Source organism: Syngnathoides biaculeatus, chromosome 2 (assembly GCF_019802595.1).
Source record: "Syngnathoides biaculeatus isolate LvHL_M chromosome 2, ASM1980259v1, whole genome shotgun sequence".
In the NCBI taxonomy this organism is placed as follows: domain Eukaryota; kingdom Metazoa; phylum Chordata; class Actinopteri; order Syngnathiformes; family Syngnathidae; genus Syngnathoides; species Syngnathoides biaculeatus.
Window position 1 is genome coordinate 12,617,358 of NC_084641.1, and position 21,955 is coordinate 12,639,312.

The window sequence follows — 21,955 nt, forward strand, 5'->3', positions numbered from 1 at the left end:
GCCTCTGGAGCAGAACAGTTTTGCAGGCTTCATATGATTTGGCATGCAAAATGAAAAACTGACTGTCATTTTTTGTGGTACATAATTTCAAGGTGAATGGTATTCTTTTCATACAAGGGCATGTTTTATCGCTGCTGCAGCATTCAGGGATGATCTTGTAACCTTCACTATCAAAAATATTTGAATCATTCTCCAGCATTCATATGGTAACCACATAAATTTGGGTCTTCATCAACATTATAGCTGCGATAGATTGTCACCTGCCCCACAATACTGTGCTTCTGAAAGGCCTCAGCGTCCTTGGTATGGGTGGATGACCCTGGACAAGACTGACTGTATCACATGGGATCTTCACCTGCTCCCCCTCCCCTTTTGAACCTTTCATTCTTTGTCAGTCTCTTCCTTTTTCTCTAGCACTTCCACTCTGCCATCTTCCATTCTTTTATTTGGTCACTTAAGATGGGGAACAGTGGACTCCATCCCCCAGTTTTCCAATCTGCTCTCAAATTTATTGGGTTCAGTGGAGGCCTTCCTGTCCTTCTACTCCATGGAAATAGAGATCAGAGTATCCATTACTTCGACAGAGATGGATGCGGGTCCCCACGTACGGTCCCTATAACAAGGACATCACAGGGAGGTAGCCCTCTCTTTTCGGCATGACCCCCCTTACAAAACTCCCCACTCTCACCTCATTATGCAGCTTCCTTATAGCAGTTTTGATATAAAACCCCCCACTATGGACGGAGAGCCACGAGTCCCCCTAACTACATGGCCATCCCATCAACATCACTTTCATTACAAAACATGAGATGCCGGGAGAGCCAAGGACAGTGTAGTAATAAATGAGGGTGGAATACATCTGGAATCATTGTCATATGGGTTAAGCATTACGCATCTTCATTCTGCATTGGTAAATCAGTGGACAGCACTCATAACCCCTTGAGGTAATAAAGACAAGTTGCCTCATGGGGTCTTGCCAGGGTGGAACTGTTTGAAACGCTATGGCAAGGGCAGAGGTCATGGAGCTGTGCAGTACAATGCCATACACCAGTGGTCTAAAATCTCTATCAATGTTATTGCTGTAATACAGGGAATAGTGTAAATAAATCCAGGGAATTGTCTAAGGGACTAAAAGAGCACTCAGTAGAGCACAGTCTAAATCAATTGTAATTTCAATCAATGCTATCCCTTCATAGAGAGCCACATACATCATATGGACAAAGGAGTCAAGATTAGGGCATTCTGAAGTTAAAACTTTTTTTTGTCGTCTTGTGTGCAAGCCCCATTTCTTTACGAAATGAGTGCCCATGAAATCAACCTCTTTAACAGAAATAAGAAGGAAGAGCAAAAATTGAACTGATATTTTAAGCACAAAGCGTTTACTTCCCATGTTCTGCATAACAATGCCATTATGAGGTATGAAAAACAGTTGTCCACTCACTGTCTCGAACAGCAACTAAATGAGGAGAGTCAAGAGGATGTGGAGGGTTCACAGATCTCAAAGGTACGCCATCTTCTCTCCTGTCTGAACGCTGAATGGCCAACTCAACCTCCTCATCAGTCAAGCCTGCAATCAATTAAGACATTTAAGAAACTCCTGAAGTTTCGGTGACTTACTGTACATGTTAACAACAAAATGACTCATTTGGGACCATAATGCAATCATTAAAACTGTTAATTCTCCTCAATATGAAGTCATTCAATTTCACCAACTGTAAAGCTCAAGAATATATGTTAATTTCATAATTCAACAATTCTTGAGGGAATTTGGGGGACATCTTAAGCTTTAGCGATGTCTATCAAGGGAGACAATGTGCCAAGCGTCCCTCCACTGAAATCTGAAACTCTGCAAGTCTATTAACTGTCACCAAAGGCAAAGAAAATAAGTCTGTCCACTTCTTGTTATATTTCCCATGTGGAAATTTCATACACCCCAGACAGCTAAAACGCCTTATTTTAATTTCTTCATTGTAATGTAAATGTATTACATAAATTTGCAAATGCCAATATAATTTAATCTTCAGATCTTTTTAATGATTTTAGTTTTGATTAAATTGCAAAGGACTCCCTGATGGAGAATCAGAAGGGAGGAGAAAAAAAAATCTAATATGAACATCCCATTTTGTGGGAATAAAGGGCTGTATTCCAGTGCTGTGAGCAACCACTGATGTGGGTCTAAATTGAATGAATGTTTGAATTGAAACAAAGCATAGTGCTACATCTTCATGAATTTTTGAATTTAAAAACAAAATTTATTGAACAAATACAAATATTTCAACATAGTACACATGATAAAATAAAGAGGATCAGGGGCAGCAGTAAATGTCATCTTTTAATACAAATGTTCAATAGGAGAAGGAAGAAGTGAAACAAAAAGTGTTCTACCCCTAATTCTGAGTACAGATTTGACTTAAATAACAACAATGAAAAAGAAAGCTAGTCATATATATACAGTGGGGCACAAAAGTATTTAGTCAGTCACCAATTGTGCAAGTTCTCCCACTTAAAAAGATGAGACCTGTAATTTTCATCACTGGCATACCTCACCTGTGAGACAAAAAAGGAGCAAACACAAAATCAGCCTGATTTTTAAATAATTTTTTAGCAAATTGTGGTGGAAATAAGTATTTGGTCTCTAACGAAGGTTCATCATCATACTTTTTTATATACACTTTGTTGGCAATGAGAGAGGTCTAACATTTTCTGTAAGTCTTCGCAAGGTTTTCACATAGTTTCTGGTATTTTGACCCATTCCTCCATGTAGATCTATAGAGCTCGTGCACCTACGTCACCAAATCACGTCACTGGCCGGAAGTGTAGGTCAAGCAAACCATTCTTCAATGCCAAGTCGGTTGGAGATGACACGAAAATACGTCTTTACGATGCCCAGAGTTTTTTCCAATACCGTAAAACATTTAGAAGGTGATGATAAACGAAGATATGTGGAAAAATGAGAGACACTTGGCATAGAGGACCCATATCTGATGGCGAAGTCTATGTTTTCGCCAATAAGAAATTTTACTATTAACCAGCTTCTGCTTGTTTTGGACAACTGGATTTACACATGTATCTGTTGAGTAAGTCGTCGAGATTGTCACGGAAGAGTTTGAAAGTGTAGAAAAAGCTGGATGCATACAAATACTTCGTTGTTGGATGTGTTCTCAATCAAGAATAAATCCCACATGGAGCCACTCAGAATTTTTCAATACAAATACCAATATTTAAATAAATAACTCCTGGTTTTACACAAACTCCAATTCATTAACTATGATTGGGGGGGGGGGGGGAGAGCGAGTCGGCTCCTCCGTACATGAAGTGCGTTAAACCTCTCTGTGACCGACGGTTTGTTTTCTTTTTTTAAATACGCATTGGACTCATTTGAGAACAATGCATATTATATAAAAAAAAAAAATGTCAGGGACAGGTTTATTGAAGATTAACGTGTGGCTGCAACACGCTTCATGTACATTGGGGACGATTCCCGGGTTTGTTTTTTTTTTAAACGCATTGTTTTCAATTGAGCCAACTTGGCATTATACCGCGTTTTCACAGCTATAAGGGGCACCACATTAAAAGGTGCATCCTCAGATACGGGTGCAATTCTAGAATTTAACACACTTAAAGGCACACCGTATTATTAGGCGAAGGCAAGGTGGCGCTCACGAGACAGTGAGGCACAATTGCACCTTTATTTTTGTAAGCAGAAGAACAAGCTTACACTGTTTTCCCCTCCACTATGAGTGGTGGAAGAGAGTCATGAGTCAACACCATCTTCACCCACGGTTTCACCCAAACCAAAATCTTTACACCACAGCAAACAGAAGAGCATAAACAGCAGACAACAAAACGATGAGTGAAGAAATAATTGACACAAAACATGCACTTTAAATGTTATTTACATACATGTTTCGGGCCGCAAAGAATATAGCTATATAGCAACATTAGATTGAAGCATACGGGAGCATCCATGCACGCTATTTAAAAAGGTACCGGAAAGGAAACAGAGTTCAGTGGTACGGACTTTACTGACATATTTAACAGTGTAAATCGTGTGTTCAGTTGTACTTTAAGTGTTAATATGTAGCTATACAGTATAGCTGCATAGAGATACTAGCTGAAACCACATGGTAGCGTGTATGCACGCTTTTTAAATGCTTCACTAAAGTACAACCAAGTTCACTGTTTACAATGTTAAATACTTCATTAAAGTATAACCGAACTCAAGTTTTCCTCCGGGTGCCTTTTTAATTAGCGTGCATGCATGCTACCGTATGCTTTAACCTTGTATCGCTTTCGTATAGCTACATCATTAAATACTTGAATAAAGTACAACCGAACTCACTGCGTATATGGTATATCCCACGCCGCTCGCAACTTCAATTTGCTTACCCTGTTCGCCTCAATGTCAAGTGACTGAAGTTGCTTCGTTGTTTTTCTTTCACGGCGATTGTTTGTTCTTTGTTAATTAATCCATTGCTCGTGTTGTTCTTCCAACTTGGACCACCTCATCTTGTTTCCATGGAAATTCAGCTTGGTCTTCTCGACTTGGCAAAGCTCGTTTTCCTACTTCCTCAAGTGGAAACAGAGGTGTGAGCCCAAGCATCCACAATCCTTTCAGAAATTGTGGCTAACTCGCCCGGGGCTGCTTTTTAATAACGTTGTGTTCACCATTTGTCATCCGTCGCTCCCACATCGCTTGCAACGTCACTTTATTTTGTTCACAGCGATGTCCAGTGAATGAAGTTGCTCTGTTTTTTTTTTTTTTTTCACGGCGATTGTTTTTTCTTTGTTAATCAATTGCTCGTGTTGTTCTTCCAACTTGGGCCACTTTGTCTTGTAGGCTCCCAGTATAACAGCAAGGTCCGAGCTCATTAGCTGCACTTGTTTATTCACGGCGGTCCTTTGTTCTTTGTAAGCATCTCTCTTTGTTGGTGCCATTTTTGGGGGACCTTATCCAAAGCTGTGTTGTTTAGCACAAAACACATACTGGCATTATGTACAGTGAAGAAAATAAGTATTTGAACACCCTGCTTTATTGCAAGTTCTCCCACTTAGATATCATAGAGGGGGTCTGAAATTTTCATCATAGATGGATGTCCACTGTGTGAGAGATAATCTTAAAAGAAAAATCCAGAAATTACAACGTATGATTTTTTAAACGATTTATTTGTATGATACAGCTGCAAATAAGTATTTGAACATATGTGGATCAGCTACAATTCTGATCCTCAAAGACATGTTAGTCCGCCTTTAAAAGTCCACCTTCACTCCATGTGTTATCCTGAATCAGATGCACCTGTGTGAGGTCGTTAGCTGCATAAAGACAACTGTTCACCCCATATAATCAGTAAGACTCAAACTTGTAACATGGCCAAGACCAAAGAGCTGTCCAAAGACACCAGGGACAAAATAGTACAACTAGAAGCGGCTGGAAAGGGCTACGAAGAAATTGCCAAGCAGCTTGGTGAAAAAAGGTCCACAGTTAGAAAATGGAAGAAACTAAACATGACGGTCAATCTCAATCGGAGTGGAGCCCCATGCAAGATATCACCTCGAGGGGTCTCAATAATCCTTACAAAGGTGAGGAATAGCCTAGGACTACACGACAGGACTTGGTCAATGACCTGAAAAGAGCTGCGACCACCGTTTTCAAGGTGACTGTAGGTAATACACTAAGACGTCATGGTTTGAAATCATGCATGGCATGGAAGCTTAAACCAGCACAGGTCAAGGCCCGTCTAAAGTTTGCCAATGACCATTTGGATGATACAGATGAGTCATGGGAGAAAGTTTTGTGGTCAGATGAGACCAAAATGGAACTTTTTGGTCATAATTCCACAAACCGTGTTTGGATGAAGACGAATGATGAGTTCCATCCCAAGAACACCATCCCCTCTGTGAAGCATGGGGGTGGTAGCATCATACTTTGGGGGTGTTTTTTTCTGCACGTGGGAGAGGACGACTGCACTGTATTAAGGAGAGGATGACTCCAGCCATACATTGTGAGATTTTGGGGAACAACCTCTTTCCCTCAGTCAGAGCATTGAAGATGGGTCGTGGCTTTGTCTTTCAACATGACAATAACCCGAAGCACAAGCCAGGAAAACCAAGGAGTGGCTCTGTAAGAAGCATATCAAGGTTCTGGTGTGGCCTAGCCAGTCTCCAGACTTAAGCCCAATATAAAATCTTTGGAGGGAGCTGAAATTCTGTGTTTGTCAGCGACAGCCCAGAAACCTGTCTGATCTAGAGAAGATCTGTGAGGAGGAGTGTGCCAAAATCCCTCCTGCAGTGTGTGCAAACCTGGTGAACAACTACAGGAAACGTTTGACCTCTGTAATTGCAAACAAAGGCTACTGTACCAAATATTAACAATGGGTTTCTCAGGTGTTCAAATACTTATTTGCAGATGTATCACAAAGATAAATTGTGAAAAAATTATACATTGTGATTTCTGTATTTTCTTTTTAGATTCTCTCTCTCACAGTGGACATGCACCTACGATGAAAATTTCAGACCCCTCCATGATTTCTAAGTGGGAGAACTTGCAATATAGCAGGGTGTTCAAATACTTGTTTTCTTCACTGTACCTTCTGGGGGGCGTGCCTTTAGCATCCTCTCCACGCCCGCACTTCCTCCTGCAACTTCCACATGCTGCCTTCTCACAGGTCCGCTTTTCCTTTTATATAACTAGCATGTCAGCAGGAAATGCTTCCAGTCGGTTACAAATTTTGGACAACGGATCACGTATAAGGCGCTCCGTATTATAAGCTGCCCTGTCCGTTTTGGAGAAAATTCAATACATTTAAGTGCGCCTTACAGCCATGAAAATACGATAAATACTTCATGAGAATTTGAGATTGAGAAGAATAATTCCAACCTGAAGTGAAGTGATTGCTACACAGTTGTGTGTATTTGGTTGGGCATCATCCATCACGTTTAATTGCTGAAATCCATCGATCTTTTCTTGTCTTTTCAACTGGTATTCCATAGAATGATCTCTTTGAATATCTGTCTCATCTTTTGTCACAACCAACACCACAATAAGTCTCCGGCATTGTGTGTATTCTGCTCTGGTTCAATGTCCCCCACACTGTCGAGCAGCTCTTTTTGACCGGCAATATATGAAAATCGTGACGTCACGGTCACGAGCTCTGTAGAGTAGTAATGTTTTGGGGGTGTTATTGGGCAACAAAGACTTTCAACTCCCTCCAAAGATTTTCTATGGGGTTGAGATCTGGGGACTGGCTGGGCTTTTAAAACCTTCTTACGAAGCCACTGCTTCATTGACTCAGTGGTGTGTTTGGGATCATTGTTATGATGAAAGACCCACCCACATTTCATCTTCAAAGCCTCTGCTGGTGGGAGGAGGTTTTCACTCGAAATCTCACGATACATGGCCCCATTCATTCTCTCTCTACTTGCTGAAAACCAGCCCCAAAGCCTCATGTTTGCACCCCAACGTTCCACAGCAGGTATGGTGTTCTTTGAATGCATTTTAGCATTCTTTCTCCTTCAAACATGACATTACCTGTTTTGGTTTCTTCTGACCATATGACATTCTCCAGATCCTCATCTGGATCATACAAAGGCTCTCTACCAAACTTCAGACAGATCTCGCTGAAGCAAGGAGACGTGTCTGACACTGTAAGATTTGTATCCCTAGCAACAAGTGGAAGAGAGAGGAGCTTCTCCAAGATGTTACAGGACTGTGAGAGCCAGAAAATCTTGCTTGTTTTCAGGTCACCAAATACTTCTTTTCCATCATAATTTGCAAATTAATTATTTTAAAATCAAATTTTCTTTTTTTCTGATTTGGTCTCTCATGAATATTACAGGTCTTTTTAAGTGGGAGAACATGCACAATTGTTGGCTGACTAAATACTTTTTGGGCACACTGTCCAATACATTATGTAGGTATTAAAAAAAATAGGTCCATATAAGGCAATCAAAACAGTCAAGAGAACAACTTGCCAACTGCTTCTTCATCATCATCATCATCATGTTTTTCATCAATCATTTTAAACTCCTTTTTCAGCAAAAAAAGGAAACTACACGTTTTTACATCATTGTCAGTCATTTTACAAGTGAAATCTTCTAATGGATTAGATTATTTTATATTTGTTTTGGTCTTGGATTGTTTTTTCAATGAGTAAAATGTACATCCATCCTTATTTTTCTAAAGAACTCTTGATCTACTTGAGACTTACAACTATCAATTACTGGTATTACTCCAAGCAATTTATTTTGATACACTAGTTCTCACTTAATAGAACAGACTATGATGTTTGCAATTTTTTTTCGCATATATATATATATATATATATGCACACACACAGCGGTGCCTTGGTTCTCAAACACAATCCGTTCCAGAAGGCTGTTCGAAAACCAAAGCACATTTTCCCATGTATAGTTAAAATACTTTATAAAAATTAAATCATTGAATAAATATTTTTATTTTCTGCTTAAAATGTATACTTTAGCCTAGTAGAATATGCTAGGCTGTAGGTGCATTGCCGTATCTGTAGCGACTCGGCCCCCAGCCTTGTAAACCTTTTTTTATTAACAAAAGTGCAGAATAACTTTAAACAAGCAATAATGAGGGAGAGGGGAATTAATTGTTTTTTTCATTTGCACAGAAAGTATGTAACGTAAAAAAAATGTAACTTGCAACTAGAGGTAGGGTTAATGGAACAAAAGAAAAAAACAATGCAAAACAAACTTCAATGGGGCTAATTCGTCCCTTTTTCACAAAGAACGAATCTAATGTTTGTTTCTGCCATCTTTTAAGCACTTTTCTGAAGTGGCTCATAACATCATTAAAATTTTGCAGCGCTCTGCAACATTCAGCTTTATTCGGGTGATGAAGTTCTACAAAATTATGGATGTCGTTCTATTTAGCACAGATAGCTTTAATATCAGGACTTGAGACATCCTGCCTTCAGCCTCGTCAGACGACATCTCTTTCCTTCCTTGCCCAAACTATCCCCACCTAACTGCTGCTCGTTCATGAAAATAAGAAGCAACTTTTCAACTTCCTCCAAGATCTTTGGCCTCTGCTTGGTCAACACGGTTGCTCCTTTAGCAACATCACTTGCTTTGAGGGCGTCCTTGTGTTTCAGAACGGTGCTGATCGTCATTTTCGCTATGCCATACTTCTCCGATAGTTCAGAAACACGCACACCAGATTCATGCTCGGCTATCAAATCCTTCTTGAAGTCGACAGTTTTACGAACCACTTTCGTTTTTTCGGGACCAGCAGTTCCACTTGCCTTCTTTGGAGCCAGGATCGGGGGTTAATGTTGCTCAATTTGGAGAAAAAAGTCACTATAGTACTGGGAAATGTCCACAAGCAGAGGATTGTGTGAGTCAACTGGTTGCGCTGCGCACAGTTGCGTGCGTTACGTCTTTTCTGTCGTCAAATCGTCGTGGGCTAGCTGGTTGGGATGTACCGATTTTCGTTTGAAAACCAAAGCAAAAAAAATCTCTAAATTTTCGTCCGAAAACCGATTTGTGCGAAAACCAAGACGTTCGAAAGCCCAGGCACCACTGTGTATATATGAGGATGCAGGTGTGTACTAACTCAGGGTGTTAAAATGGGTCTGTGGCTACAATGGATTAGGAATGACTGACCAAAAACATTCAGGAATTTCCATCTAATCTATTATCTATTTATTATCTTATAGAACAAGGGGAGGCTCTGGTCTTCCCTTACTTTAATGGCAAAAGAACTTCAAATGGGCATGAAATTGGTTGAATAATTGAAAACAAATGTCTACAGAAGGTCCTGAGTGCCAGAAAGTGGTGTGAGCCATGTGCTGAGTTTGTGCAGTCAGATTGCACTGTCAAATAAGCAATAATCCGTCCCTGGACTCCAGATTCATCTGACCACAGCAGACTACATCGTGGCAGGGTATTGAGTGAGCGAGGAAGGCTCTCAGTTTCAGTAGAAGACACATTTTTCCTTTCAACTTAAAATCTAAATGTGTACTTGGCAACTAACAAGTTTAATGAATGTACAATTTAATGAGAGTTTAGTGATGTATATGATGTAAAGTTTTACAGGAAAATGCAATTCAAACCAAAATAAAGTAAAGCTCTTAACTATTCTCTGCTCTAACAAAATATAGCTGCAAAGTTGTGCTGTTGGGATAGATCTCTTTGAACACATAAGCAACAAATGAAAGAAGCCTTAGATCCAACAGAAAAAGAACAAGGTTTTACATATAAAAGGAAAGAACAAATGGTTGCTGAAATTTATTAGCGGTGCCAAAACCTGTAGAATGACCCTTGGACCCTATTTCAGATCGACCCATGGGGAGATGAATTTTTAAGACATAAATTAAACCTAATGATGACACCATAAAAAAATAAAAAAAATAATGGAAAGCTATTCTGTATTTCATTATACTGTATTATTTGGTGCACCTGATACACGGAGTGCCTGTTTATGAGTCACAGTATTAGCAGATGCTCAGCCAAAGCATTTGCTTTGACCTTGCCATTCTCATCGGGGCATGAAATTACGGTGCTGGCACTTCGATATTACAGCTATAAATACTGTAAACTGCATATCTGGACTACGTTTTCTATTGTCGGTCAACATAAACCTGATCGGTATTTATTTAAAGGAAAACCCATTGCTTGTCAGGTTATTTACAGCTCTATTTCCAGAACCTCATATTCTCTCTGCATTTTTAAGGGCAAAGAGGCAGTCAGGCTCTGTTATTAAATCAATTTTTCCAATTCTGGCACTCCTGGACAAGACCTCAGCAGGGCAGTGAATTAAAAAAACTCCACACTAAAATATTTTGGGTAAAAGGTCAAAATATTTGCCCCTAAGGTCCTTGAGAGGAATTAGCTTTTGGATATATTTTAAAACAAAAATCAACAGGACTGATTATGCCAAGTGGTAAGAAGTAAATGGGATATGAAGTGAGATGCAACATCAATGGATTTAATAAGTTGTACTGACAGTCCAGTTTAGTATGATACAACCCCTAGAAAATGTCATCCAATCTTATAGCGTATTCATTTATGTATTAAAAAAAAGGACTGTTCTCATTTCCCCACTTTTATCACCTTACTGATGACAAAGTTGGCAAGGCCTCGACTTGGTGGTGCCATGGAGTAATTTATGACCACATCAATCCCTTTACCTTCTTTGCAGGCCTTGGTCATTGTCATTTTTGTCCAAGAGGTGAGTCGCATAACCTCACTTACACATAGCATCCCATTAATAAGTGGGATGATTATCCTTACCCTTACCTTCATACCAGGCAAGGTAATAGACCAACATCGTACCTATGTTCTCAGTGACCCTCACTCACTGGCCATCTACTCAGGGTGAAATCTCTTTGCATGATTCTGTCAATACATAGCAAAGATGACAGCAATGAAGAAAGAAACCCAAGCCATCAATTAAGTGTAATTTTAATTTCATTCACCGTTCCTATTGTACATGCAAAGGAACAGTTTCCCAAACAAACTGGGTACAACTCCGCATGTCGCAGAGTCTCGGTCAAAGTGACATGTGACAAGATGGAAATGTTGCTCAATTAGTCCTGAGAATGACATTTTTTGGTAATTATGTCTGTGTAATTGTCTAAGCTAAATTGTGGCTCCAAAATGGGCTTCAACACTTTAACTGTTAAACGCTATGTTAATTGTCGAGGATGAAGACAGCACAGTCCAGTAAATGAAACTGCATCACATTATATTTCACTAAAACAGTAAATGGCAAGGAAAGGAAGGAAGGAAAAAGCAATGGAAAATTGCTGTTTGAGTCTAAATGAAATGTATTTTCAACCTTCTTTTATAAAGGAAAAAGAATGACTGTTTTATATTATCATCCATATTACAAACTAGGCGATCATATTTCAGCCAGTTCATTCGACAAGGACTCACAGCGGACAGCTACAAATTTGGTACTGCATAATTGCCAATTCACAATCAGTTGACGTAAACAGAAATTATATATATTTTCAAGATGTTTATTAAGATTTCTTTCAAAACGACATGACCACGGAGGCATCCTTCAGCGGATATTAGGGCAAAACTGTGGAATGAAATAATATACACGAGTGAGATCATTTCTCAAAGATTTTGCAACATGCAATCAAGCAGGGACTATTTTCCCCTTCATCAGCTGTCCGGCATAAATATTACCAGCAAGAGGAATCCAATTTAAATTCCATTCTACCCGGAGATGGTATTGTTTCATTTTATGTGTGCTTTGACATTTCTGCCTATTAATATGAAGTAAAATGCAGAGGTATGTACATAAATATGACATTACACTGTATTAGGAATTAAGACAGACATTGCTGTGGGAGAAGCAGGATGATTCATTTGTAGATCAAGTGGAAGAAAGGACAACAAAAACAGTAACTAAGACTGGATTTACACTGCAGGTCTCAATGCTAAAATATTGCCCTAGTGGCTCTGTGTAAATTGTCTTTTTACCTGTACACAATACCAGCAGGTATCTGATATAATTGTATTCACATTCACTAACAATTGAAACAAACCCTCATGCAAAATGTCAAAAATATTAGCATGCGGAAGTCAACAAAAATACATTTTACATATGGTTATGTTGGACGGTCTCAACAGAGAACCTCAATATTTAATAGTAATTTTTTTTTTGTAGTTTAGACTTATTCTTTCACTTCCTTAACTAGTTCTTCAGTGTTGTACTGAAATTAAAATGAACAAAAAGTTCATGAACACGTATTTTGGGTGAACATGAACTGAACGTAGGGTATTTCTGCTTGAAGAACATTATAGTGAACATGCTAATTTAGACCTCTTAATGTTTTTTTGCTCACGAGAATGTCAAGTTTCCAAAATGGTTTTCTTTTAACCACTTGATACTGTTTTCTTCAGAGAACTTAACTTGTTAATTGATGTCATTTGTGTTCATCTTTGCTTGTTTTGACTGTACTATGTATTTTGAGTAATTACTGTATCAGTCAATCATGTGTAACTACTGTACTGTGCTGTACTCATCAATTATACAGTATGTACTGTTGGTTATGTGTGGATCACAGGAAGATTCGCAAACTGCTACAACACAAGCCAATGGGGATGCCAGCTGTTTCAGACAATCATCGAAATTCCAACGAAAATACTTTGCTTACACACAGTCAACAAGCAAAGCAATTCAGTAGATTTTCACCAGCACTTGCTGAAATTGGAATCAGTGATTTAGAGCCCTTAACTATGACAGTTCCTACCAAGCTAACTGAGCTAGCTACCTTTAAATAAACAATGGTAAAGTGTCCTCGAGCCATCTCATTTTCCGGTCACACTAAAAGCAACCGCAACACCAGATTTACTTCAAATTTCAGAGAAAACATTAACAATAATAGTGAATCACATCGATTTTAGCTACTGTATCTATTGTGTCCGAACTCAATAAATGTGATTTTAGCCAGATTCGTGTTTGTGAAAACATCAAACAAACACATATATGACAATCAAAACTCCCCCAGTAAGAATCTGAAAAGTTTTCCTGTACACGTCATTGCCGATCAATTAAGAGGTTCACTTGTGTTCTTTCCATCAGTCATTCAACAGTCATTTTCAGTTTCACATTTTGCAGTCATAGTAGTGTTGTCGAAACCGTGAGTTCTTTGGCAATGTGTTTTCATCCAATTGACAACAAACGGAGGGTCCAAAGTTAAAATTAACTACTAGTACTTAAAATGCACTAGCGGATGCATAAGAAGTCATCTGTTTTTTTTGACACTGGTACTTGATTGGCTGTCATATCCCGAACATCACTAAACTGCTCAGGGGACTATTTCATTACGGACAAGACAGATAACACGAAGCTTAAAGTGGGACTGACATCCCAATAAACATTCTAAAATAGATATTGTAATGAAAAATACATATAACAGTATTCACTTCAATGTCTATACGAAAAAAAAAGTGAGCAGAGAGCACGTCATCCATGCACAAAGTTGCGCAATTGAGTGTCCCTCGACATCCAAGTGGTCGCGTCCTCTGTCCTTGACGTCATCGTCACTTCCGCCGTTGAAAACGCGCAGTGGCTGCTACTATGGAAGCCGAACAACAGAGATATTCGGATTTTTCCGACGCCCCTTCTGACACCGAAGCTCTTTTCGAAAAGGACAACACCACACAACCGAGTGAAGTTACCGGAGCAATATTACACCATTGTTTCGAGCCCTCAGGGCAATATTACACTATTGTTTCAAGCCATATTCAGATGATATCCGATCACGGCCAAACCGCATCCCGTCCGATCCACTCCCGCGGGGGAGATGAGCCATTGCGGCTCATCGCAGCTGGCCAGTGTGGCTTATGAGAGAGCCGAGCAGTGCTGCTTTAGTCACAGTCAAGCCGGGGCGCTTTATGCTTTATGCGTAACGCATTCTCGGCTGGGTTCTTCAGAGCCGCCCCCGTCGCAAAGCCTGACGCGCAGCCTTCGCAGAAGCTCTGACCGCCGAACACGGCGCCTCAGCCAGTGTGGCTGAGTTTCGGCGCCCGTGGTGGCATATAAGGAGTAGGTGTAACCAAGCTATGTTGCTTTTAGTGGTATGTTCAAAGTCGCCGCAATACACGATGAGCAGTATCGAAACATTGTTGGCTGGGAGACGCACACATCGACACATTTCATACACGGATCTTTTGTTACGTTATGAGAGAGACCGATTATGTGGTCCGGCCCAAACTATTATTTTTTTTTAGTAGCTGTATCCGCACATCAACACATTTCATACGCTGATCTTTTGCTACATTATGAGAGAGACCGATTACGTGGTCCGCCCCAAACAATTTTTTTTTTTTGGAGCTGTATACACACCTACCTGTTATTTGGAACCCACGAAGCTGTTGTCCTCTGTACCCGCGCAACCCATTTTTCACAACGAACCGGGTCTCTTGCAAACTTATGAACGGTAAATGCATCCTCCCGAGTGTTCAAGCAATCTCCAGCAATGCAATGAGCCGCCATTTTGGCTAACACGAAGGAACAACGAGGTACCTTCTCGGAGGTAAAACTAATGGAAACAAACGAGTCCACTAGGGGGCGCCTCTGTCCTGTACGTCACTTCCTGCTTCTTCTCGAAAACAAATCCCTCAAGAGGATTTTCATGGCGGGAGTTACAAAAAGATGTATACGTCAAAATCATATATATATACAAGAAGTGACGCAAAGGACAGCGGCGCCCCCTAGTGGACTCATTTTTTCCATTACTTTTACCTCCGGGAAGGTAGCTCGTTTTTCCTCCGTGTTAGCCAAAATGCCGGCTCATTCCATTGCTGGACATTGCTTGAACACTTGGGAGAATGGAATTACCCTTCATAAGTTTGAATGAGACCCTGTTCGTTGTGAAAAATGGATTGCACGGGTGCAGAGGACGAGAGCTTCGTGGGTTCCAAATAACAGGTAGGTCTGTATACAACTACTAAAAAAAATAATAGTTTGGGGTGGACCACGTAATCGGTCTCTCTCATAACGTAACAAAAGATCCGCGTATGAAATGTGTCTATGTGCGCGTCCCCCAGCCAACATTGTCTCACTCAGCCTCGTCTCAATAGTGCTCATTGCGTACTGTGGTGGCTGTGAACAACCCTCTAAAAGCAGCATGCCTTGGCTCCATCATATGCCACCACGGAGCCGAAAATCAGCCAAACCGGCTGAGGCGCCGCCTTCGGCGGTCGCAGCTTCTGCGAAAGCTGCGCGTCGGGCTTAGTGATGGGGGTGGCTCTGAAGAACCTAGCCGAGAATGCGTTACTCAGTCGCCTGCACACATAAAGCGCCCCGGCTCGACTGTGCTGCTCAGTACTGCGGCGTCTGTGAACACCCCCCTAAAGCAGCACCGCTCGGCTCTGTTATAAGCCACACTGGCCGGCTGCGATGAGCCGCGGAAGTGGATCGGACGGGGATCCTGTTTGGCTGTGATCGCATATCATCTGAATATGGCTCGAAACAATAGTGTAATATTGCCCTGAGGACTCCAAACAGTAGTGTAATATTGCCCCAGTAACTTTACTTGATTGTGTGGTGTTGTCCTTTTCGAAAAGAGCTTCGGTGTCAGAAGGGGCGTGGGAAAATCCGACTATTTCTGTTGTTCGGCTATCATAGTAGCAGGCACTGCGCGTTTTCAACGGCGGAAGTGACGATGATGTCAAGGACAGAGGACGCGACCAATATGGCGACCACTTGGATCTCGAGGGACACTCAATTGTGCAACTTTTCGCATGGATGACGCACAATCCGCTCACATTTCTTTTTTCGTGTTGACATTGAAATGAATACTGTTATGGTATTTTTCATTACAATATCTATTTTAGAATGTTTATAGGGATGACAGTCCCACTTTAAGAATGATCCTCTCAAAACTAATATACTCTGTGATGAGTGATTCATTGCCAGAGTTTCTTTCATCTTCACAATGTCTTTCACCTGAGATCGATGTCTACATGCAAATTGAGGCTTCTTGCTTAGACCAATAGTGGAACTAACTTTCCAAAATAAATCCGCATTAAAACATCATAAATATTTCATGTACTTGAAGTGCCGTAAGAGTGAACAGTTTTGAGTGCAGCAAAGACTTTGAAACAAACGACTGGCTCCTTTTATATTATTTATTTATCTTAACTACCAATCTTGGCTGTGACAAACACAGAAATAAAACATATCAAAAGCCATTTTAACCAAAGGAGAAAAGCATACTGTACAAGCAACTGTCGACAATGGATATGGTTTCAGTTCACCTACAGTTATGGAGCTGTTTGGTTCACTTTTACCGTTTTAGGGACTCAAATTCTGAAAAGTTCCTCAGAAGCATTGCCCCTGATTAAGCAAAGAAGTTGACAGAAAATCAACCCAACTTTTACAGCGTTTGTGCCTAGACAAAGACCAGTGAGAAATGTAGCACAGCTAAGACATTTTATAAGCACAATACATCGAACAAGTCAAAATAGGTAAAATGTATTTAAACAAACAATATAATAATATGCACAATTTCTTTTAAAGAAATCGTTATGAATGGCACAAAAGCCCTCTGTCAATTTTTAAATGTAGAATAATATTGAAATTAAGTAAAAGGGTTGAAATGCTGGGAGGCAATATTGATAATTCCACTGAATATACAGCGGGAGTTTGTCAATAATAATTTTCATGACCCCAAAGGAGCATCTCAACAGTGTGTCATGTATTCACAATGCCTGAATCATGAACTCTGTAAACCAAATGGACTCAATGACGTTGCCCAGAACTACAGGTCTAACCCTTGACTGACCAACTTTATAAAAACATCCATCCATCCACTTTCCAAGCTGCTTATCCGCACAAGGGTCGCAGAAATGCTGGAGCCTAAACTAGCTAACTTCAGGCTAAAGGCAGATTACACCCTGAACTGGTCACCAGTCATATCGTTAAAATGCAAAAGATTCAATCCCATCCACGTTTTAATGTCCTCACGAGATAAAAAAAAAAAAAAAAAGAGGCTTTATGGAGAAGGCATCCTTTTTCTTTAGTTGAACATGGATATGACCGTATTCCATATAACAATGAAAATGAAATGAAAAACAAAAAAAAAAAAACAACAACAATAAAAAAACAAAAACATCCCATGTTTTTGGATGCTAGCCAACGGCAGCAAAGAATACACATGCTCTTCAAACAAATATGCTGCTGCACTTTACAATACAAATGATTCATCTATAGGGTTGTGGCTCACATAGCTCTAATTTTAATTCCAATTATGATTTCAGTTTTTACAACAAGTTACAATTATTTAGATATTGCAACGCTATAATATCTTACCTTTTTTCTTTAGGAAAGCTTTTCTGGTGGCCAAGGGACTCTGACGTACCTTTGGATTTTGAAGAAATTTAATAGCTGTCGAAACCTAGGATGAGGCAACAAAAAATTAGCATAACATGACATCCAGAGTAGTGACACTATTAGAAGTTCAAACTGTCAGTAAAACCAAGTATTCGTAAGATATAAACAAATAAATACATCCAAAAAAGGACAATGAAACGATTCCATTTAACGGAGACAGCTAATAATGGAGTCCACCTGACTATTTTCTAACCACTGTAAATGGAGAGAATGACCAACTCATCAGTCATAAAATTAGCCCATCAAGAGTGCTGGACAAATGGAGGATGGAGCTTAATTTGCTATTACACTCTTAAAGCCAAAATACCATTCTTAAGTGCGCACCAAAAGAAAATCTATACTTAATGCAGAGGCAATCATTTGTATCTAATAACTTTAGAATCCTACACTGAAAACCTCTGTAATTCTTCCAGTTAAAAACCTGGGATGATCAAATCACAAAGCCTAAATGTTGTAATGACTTGAAACGTTAATGCACTAGAAACTTAAATAGCATCAGAACATCAAAAGTTTTAAGTGCACTGCTTTCATCGATTCTATTATGTTTTCCTTTGAGATGAACTTTAATTTTCCATCTCAGTATACATTTCCAAGAATTGGAAAGGGGGGAGAGGGTGTGCATCTTCCGTCAAACTGCATTAAACAATAAATTTGAAGTGAACAACGTGACTTGGAGTCTTGTAAAATGGATAAATATGGAAGAACATAGAAACGCGGAAACTGGAGAGAAGATTTATATGACTTATCAATGCGAAAGTCAACCCTCTAATAAGTTGAAAGGTTTTGATTACTCTTCTTTTGTTTTACTGTTGAAAGATACAAAGTGATTGAGCATCGTGCCAGTGGTAATTCATTCTGGTTAATGTTTGCATATACTGTGCACGCATTTCAAAGCAAATGAACGGTTAAACGTCCAGTGGGAGTTTGAGGCAGGGCATTGTGTAACAAATTATTGTGACAAACAAACACAAGCCTAGCACACCATCGCAAATTCATGGATCTTATGAAAGTGCATCTGACTTTTCATTAACATGTCTAGATTGCAATTAAGGTGAAACCAAATTAAGTATAGTTTATTGTAAGCGGGGACATAAAATATATTCTGGCATCCAATGGGGATTCTTTCAGTTTGTCCCAAATAATACTATTACATCTAACAGTAACAGTGAAGTGGTTTTCATGTACATAAGCATAACATACTGTATATAGAAATTACCAGACTCCCTCCCCATATACTGAGTGTTATAACAGTGTATTTCCTCAAATAGTAGCCTCCGCTCAACTAGATTTCCGAATTAATTCAAGGGGTTTGTCCAATTGAATAAATAATTACTTCATCTTAAATAGTTTTTAATTTTTACCCTTCAGGAACAAAAGCATAATACCTACGTGCGCGGATGCGACCTGTTACGTGCCGCAACAAAGGCTCGATTACATGGGATACCATTCATGCCCAGCGCTGATTTCTCGGATTTATCCTCATCTGATGAAGAAATAGCAGTATCGGTTGATCCGGAAGACGGAGGAATACTTCCATACATAGCCGTGACTGGCTCCGCTGCTCGGTTGACCGGGAAGACAGACAAATACTTCCATACACAGCAATGAGCGGCATAGCCGCTCGGTAGATCAGGAAGACGGAAGAATACTTCCATACACAGCCGTGAGAGGCACCACTCGCATGGCTCGGGGAGTGACCTCACGGCTCCCCTGAGCCCCGCGGCTATTAGTAACCCAAAAATGTCGTACGACAGTAACTTGGTGAACAGAAAACAGCAGAAATGACTGTCACCGTCTGACTCTTACTACAGAACAGATTAACGGAACGGATTAGGCTATTTACATGTAAAATGGGTTTCTACTTACAAAAAAGTCACGTTATGAAACGACTTCCATTTTATCACTGACTGCATTTACTAACCTCCGAATGCTATCCAGCAAGGCCTACAAAGCCACGAAGCTGCTTTGCAGCACAAACCAACTGGGGAGAAAGTGGTGGCGGTGTGAGTGGAGACACAAGCACAGCTGCTTAAAATTTAAAATCATACATTTTTGAAAATTAACTTCAATGACTGTTGCAGCATGGGAGAAATCTATACATAAAAAAAGGTGACAGTCAAAAAATATCAAAATTAGCCCTTTTAATATTATCATCATATCAAACATTTTTATACAGACTCCACACTAATTACTAATTTGTCAAATTCTTTTCTGGTTTATCGTGTTTATGACCTTTGAATGACAGATTTAATGATTGTCACCTTTATGGATAATTAAACAATTTAGAAAAAGAAATTTAAGACTTTTTAGGTCCCCAGGGAATACAGCATCTCACCCAAACCCTTCATTCCAAAACCAGATAAAGGACAATACTAATGTGGGTCAAAAGATACAGGCAAAACACTTTCAGTAATACAGCTCTGAGGGCAAAACAAAACCATTCAAGCAAGTAAAACAATCTTCTAATACAGTATTTATATTAGAGTGAGACACTATATGGAGTGAATGACCTAATGGAAAAAGAAAATGCTCAACAGACAATTTTTTTGTTTTTGTTTAACATCCCCTCAACACACCAATACAATATTATTCCTAACATTTGTGGTCATGTTAACTGTCATAAGTGCAACATTTTTGAAAGGACCATGGGTAGATCAGCGGCAAACTAAGATAGGACGTCCATTTGATTAGCAGTAGATCTTTATAGAAAGGAAAAGTGCACTTCTTAGCAGAACAACATTGCATAGTTTTGAATCTAGTCTTGTGATTGACTGACAGACGAGTAGCAAACTTGGCTTTTAGAGAGGTGGTGTGGATATATTTTATAGTTGGACAAGCAGGCAAACATCACAGTAAAAATATTAAAATTTTCACTGACAAGTGTTTTTTTTTAATTGCATTGTAACTTTTTTTTTTTACTTTACTTGCTAATGCAGCAAAGTGCTCGAACTTAAAAAAAAAAAAATCATTACAAACGAGATATCCATTAAAGTGTGAGGTGAACCTGAAAAAGAGGCAAAAACTCAATCAGAGGATCTGAGACCATTAACCAACACACTTACTCTGAGTGAAGTTGATGAGCGAACAGGATTACAGCTGTTATTGAGTTTGAATTGGACGAGACTTGGGCTACACTTCACAAAACTACTAATGTGTTTATTTGTGTTAAATGAGAATGAAATACATTTATGCTAAGACCACAAGGCAGGGGAATCCATGTAAACAATTGTGTTCAAGGTTTCTCAGAAAAGTTCCAGATCTGGTCTCACAAAAGATAATTTTAAAATTACAACTACATTTGACCCCATTTGAATAAGCTTCCTGTAGTCCAACACCATTTTCATCAGGGTTCTCTGCTACATTTTAATGTGACCTCAGTTAAAAATATGTTTTCAAAGGCTGTTTGTTATTTTTCTTTTTGGTTCTTCACTTCTGTAAGAGTGGGCTACAACTTAGCAACAATGGGAAAACAAAGGTCCCTGAGTGATTAAAGAATCACGGCCCTACGCCACACTGATATTTGGGTTTTAATGTATTTTTGAGATGCCAGTCCTTGATCTTCTATGACACACCTCATCGTGTATCTAAAACCAGTAAAATCATGTAACTATAAAACAGAAAAATTTATTTCAAGGTTACAGTTTCAGAAACAGTCACTGTAAGAGAACATGAGTCTCTAATTGAAATAATGATAGACTAGTCAGTATAAAGTTATTGGATGAATTGACTAAGCCTAATTATATTGGGCCTTTTGCAGTACAATTGACCCTGAATAAAAATTTATTTTGCCAATTTAAGCATTGTAATTTTCAAAATACAAACACCAACCTTTTTTGATAATTATACATTTTAGGAAGTCATACATAATTTTCATTCATTTGTGAGCGCTACTCTACAAATTATTATCAATCATTATTCGGAGGACATGATGCAAGTAGAATTTAGGTGGGAGGTGCAACGGAGGAGCCTAAAAGCAAATCATTAGCAAGTATGGGATTGGGTCTCAGTGTGAATCAATTAATTCCCAATTGCCCTGGCCTGTACATTTGTGGAAAAGTGCCCCTGATATGA

The 21,955-nt window shown here is 39.4% G+C and overlaps 1 protein-coding gene across 1 annotated transcript in view; it reads right to left on the bottom strand.

Annotated features, from left to right (window-relative positions):
• The window catches only part of pex14 (peroxisomal biogenesis factor 14), a 69,421-nt gene that overhangs the window by 24,255 nt on the left and 23,211 nt on the right, over positions 1-21,955 (bottom strand). The window contains exons 3-4 of the mRNA XM_061834175.1: positions 17,804-17,888; positions 1,442-1,567 (exon numbers count right to left, since the gene is read on the bottom strand). Of these exons, the coding sequence (XP_061690159.1) occupies positions 1,442-1,567; positions 17,804-17,888 (211 nt within the window). The remainder of the gene's footprint in view (positions 1-1,441; positions 1,568-17,803; positions 17,889-21,955) is intronic.